This window comes from Sesamum indicum, linkage group LG3, assembly GCF_026168435.1.
Source record: "Sesamum indicum cultivar Baizhima isolate 11 linkage group LG3, ASM2616843v1, whole genome shotgun sequence".
NCBI lineage: Eukaryota > Viridiplantae > Streptophyta > Magnoliopsida > Lamiales > Pedaliaceae > Sesamum > Sesamum indicum.
The window spans coordinates 18,218,326-18,222,694 of NC_142659.1; the positions used below are offsets into that span (position 1 = coordinate 18,218,326).

Consider the following 4,369-nt stretch of genomic DNA (forward strand, 5'->3'; position numbering starts at 1 on the left):
GGGCATATTGTGTAATTTTTGTGTAATTAGGGTACAATTGTATAATTTAGGCAATTATTGGAAATATTGTTCTGTAATTATCGTATAATTGTGTAATTTCTGCAATTATTATGTAATTTAGATCATAATATATAAATTTTGTAATTATTGTGTAATTGTGTAATTTCTGAAAATATTGTGTAATTTAAATCATATTGTGTAATTTTGGTAATTATTGTTTAATTATGTAATTTCTGCAATTATTGCACAATTTTGGTAATTTATTGTGAAATTTGTGTAACTACCACAACCGACTGCTTCCGCTACTGCCCAGCATAGCCTCCGACAGACCCTCCGCATGGGACGACCACGAAATGAACGGCGTTGATGAGGATGGTTTAGATTAGATTTTATTTATTTTTTCACTTTTTGTAATCGAATAATAATAATTTATATCAAAATAATATTTTTTTCCTAATTATTCATATTTATTCATAATATTTATTACATTCAATTATTTATTTTTATTCAATTAATTAAATTCATAAATATAATTAATAAAATTTTATTAAATATATAAATTAAATAATTTATAAAAATTAAAATTAGAAACAATTTTATTGATTGTAAAGAAAATATTACAAATCAAATGAAAAATTGTTCTTAATATCAAGTTTTAAAAACGTGTTTCTAAATAAGATTGATCGTTCCTAAAATAGTTACAAAAAACTGTTCCAATCAAAACATTGACCATTCCTAATACTATTCCAAATATTAACCACCAAACAGTTTCAATGGTCGTTCCTAAATATATTACCAATAAAAATAAATACAATTTCAAAATTCAGACTTTGATATTACAAAGACCATTCCAAAATTTATCTAATCCTTTCCAATTGAAAATAAAGAAATTTTTATATTAAAATACAACATTAGGAACATTCATTATCAATGTGTTACAATTTCCGTAACACATTGGAATGGTCGGTCACCAACCATTCCTAAATATTAGTAACGCCGTCTACATGACGGTTCATAAATCATTCCAAATTTTTCTCTAAATCCCACATTTTGTTATAGTGCATGTATGATTTAAAATATTCAAATGTAGCAATATTTAGAGAAGAAAACCAATTGGGTAATTTAAACTAAACTTTTCATATATATTGATTAGGAGTGACAATTCTATATATATTTTAATTTTCTACCTCAATTGTCAGGTGTGAATGAAGAGAAGGAAGACCCTGAAAGAAAAAGGAAAAATTTATTATTTTAGTCCTTTAACTTTGTTTCCATTTAATTTTGATCCTTTATGCGATATTATTATTATATTTTTACTAATAATTTATAATATTAGTGAAATGTAGTCTGATTTAGGGTTTTCTGCCAATTTTTTCACCCGAAATTTTTTCTGAAACAGAATTATGAATATATATATCATTTTATCAATAAGCTGTATTTTCAAACATATTTTTTCTGGAACGAAAAAAAATTAACCTGAATATATAAGGTTTGATCAATTATAAGAAAAGTATATAGAATATGGTTGGACTGATATTCGATTAAGAATTAATTATATATAACACATGTACACATTGCAATTCTATTTCTTTTAATCTTTTCCAAATCTCTAATTAATTCCACAATTAATACTATTATTTTCTCTATCCAAAGTTTGTAATAACCTGACAACATAGTCGTATACATGACAGTGTAATAATTAATCACATACATTCCAGTGTATTTCAAAAATTAAAGCTATATATAGCATATGTAATGGTAATTTGTATGTATATGGACACTCAAGAATCCTTACTCTAGACCATATATGTTTGACTTCTCGAACTTGATCGATCTTTCATGGAATGCAAGAAATAGATCACTTGTTGAGTGATCGCCCTTCAAGAATTTCTTCTGTCTTTTCTGGTACCGTTTTCCTGTGAGCTAACGCTCTTGTCATCAGCATTTAAGCTGAAAGATTTCATGGGGGAAGTGATAAAACGAAGGGTTGAGGTCGGCATCGGTGAGTTTTGCTGCACATTCTGCAGGTGATGAAGGTGCCTAAAGTGGCAATCATTCTCCACGGATGGCGTACCGATGTATGAAGAAAAGGGAGGAAAAACGGAGGGAAAAAACAGCTGAGAACTCGAAGGGAGAACGGACGAAAGATTGCTTTCACTGTGTGAGTTTTCTTGTGTTTGAGCTGAGAATGAAAACCCTCCTCCGAATTGTGATAAAGACAAGTTTTGAGCAGAATCCCAGTTCAAATCACTGGAGTTATAAGGCATGGTTGGTAGAGTGGAGTGATTGCTCAATGGGAAGAAGTTATGTGCTGAAAGTTGAGCCATAAATCCCCCAAAACCCTCTTCATTTTCTTGTGCAATCCACTTGTTTTTCCCCCTCTCAACATTCATCTTCATCACTAATTCCTTAGCCGCTGATTGATCATGATGAAATGTTAGTGCTGTTGGTTGGTGGGATTGTGCAAAATTTACAGCAGGTATGACCGGTAGAGGCGGAAGCTTGTCGATATCGTGCTTAGTGGCGTCGAGCAACCAGTCTACAACTTTACTGGGCTGGTTGAGTCCAAGCTTTTCTTGGAGGTCATATAACTGAAGTGCAGTTGGGACCGATAGCCTAATTCGCCGGTCTCTAAGTCCCCTCAGAGTGTAGACTTTGCTATGCCTGTCTTTGCCTCCGGAGGCACTTGAAACGCGAAAGATTCTTGGATTCCTAAATCTCGACCACTGCGGCCTTGACGTGGATGTAGTGTTAATCTTGGGGAACTTGTTGTATTCGTTCTCGCCTTCGTTCTTTGACCGAAAATCTCTCATGATTTTTGTGTTGCTTGCTTCATTATTGACCTGCAAGAGCTCAAACATTTACTCAAATCATATCAACAAAAGGGTGAATTAAAATCTAAGTTGTTTCGTCGATGAAACAACCATTTTTCTCCTTTTTTTTTTTTTGTTCATTTTTCTTGAATTTTTTCAGCAAATTAATCAACCTCAATTTTCTTGTAGGAGAAATCCTTACTTAAATTTTAGATTTTTACTATAGTTTAGATGGAAATAGATTAATTCCATGCCTAGATTTTGCTGCAAAGCTGCAAATCTATGGCCTTTTTAGGAGAAAAAAACAGTATCACAGTTAGCATTAAAGTCACAAAATTTCATGGATCATAACAATTAGGTTTTGCAAAATGGGAAGTAGGAAAATTTTTTAGGTTATGTGATTCCAAAAATAAAACATAAGATTCAACATACTAAAACCTGATGAACATCATCATATTTGGCAATAAGGAGAAAAGGGTTAGAATTTTACTCTTAAAACTCAGAGAGCACAGACCAAAACATGAACTTAAGCTCCACTCTTTGCTGTTGATGAACGAGAACTTGCCGTCTTTACCAGCCTAGAGAAGCCATCGACGCTGCAAACATCAACAGGCTGCTGTTTTCTGGTGAAAATTGAAGTGGGAAACTATCTCATCTGCTGAAGGAAATCAGCTCTATAAGTAATTGCCTCAAATCTTGGGAGGAGAGGGGATGATGGAATATTACTCTACCATGTTGCCAAGGAAAGGAAAAAGAAGAAAAATTAAAGGTATGGCGCATCTGCGACCATGTGGCGTCTGCGTATGATTACACATAAATTTCGGGTGAGGAATTTTCACCCAAAAATTAATTAGAATTGCTTTGTTGAACCCTAGTTGGCAATATTCATTGACTTGTACAACATTATTGTGTTTTTTTTGCTTCAATTTGAATACTAAATATTTCCATACTATAAGTAATAAATTGATGGTTCTTGGATAGACTTTTCATACTCTCAACCATGCATGGGACCAACCTATACATAATACAAAAGACATGTAAATCCTCCTTTATCACCAAATTTTCACTCCAATGCAATAAACCCTAGCTCAATATACATATATATACGTATGTACGTGAGGAGAGAGAGAGAGAGAGAGAGAGTGGCGCGTGCCCCTCTAGGTAATGATCATATAGACTTCTCTACTATGCGAGGAATTGAGGTTTTCGACATTGTCTGAAACATTAATTCTTGAATGGTAGCGCTCCCGACATAGGCACTGCCAAAGGCACTAATAAGATGGCGGGGCGACATACATACAACGTAAGCAAACAATGATCAATGCCGTTAACGTATGAAAGAATGAAGAATTGAAACATGCAAACTGAGAATTGTTTGCAAGAAAATTTTGAATTTTGATGAAATGTTGCAGTGTGAAAGTTGTAGATGGTAGATTAGGTGGATGAGATTATTGTTATTGAAGTGCAGAAGTGTAGGTTATAGAGGAGGGACCAATGTAGCTTACAAGCTTTTTGCCTTACTACTCAGAGGACCACACCACAAGAATTGGCAGTGA

At 33.2% G+C, this 4,369-nt stretch overlaps 1 protein-coding gene across 2 annotated transcripts; it reads right to left on the reverse strand.

The window, feature by feature from the left end:
• Positions 1-1,617: 1,617 nt before the first annotated feature.
• On the reverse strand, positions 1,618-3,738 carry LOC105157996 (transcription factor TCP17). Of its 2 annotated transcripts, none has more exons than XM_088878411.1 (2): positions 3,328-3,738; positions 1,618-2,843 (listed from the first exon to the last, which is right to left on the reverse strand). In XM_088878411.1, exon 2 carries the CDS (start codon positions 2,811-2,813, stop codon positions 1,881-1,883), a length of 933 nt encoding a protein of 310 aa, XP_088734537.1. In that variant the 5' UTR covers positions 2,814-2,843; positions 3,328-3,738; the 3' UTR covers positions 1,618-1,880. The 2 variants fall into 2 exon arrangements, with proteins under 2 accessions (XP_088734537.1, XP_011072882.1); XM_011074580.3 differs by having other exon boundaries at positions 3,304-3,737.
• Positions 3,739-4,369: the final 631 nt, after the last annotated feature.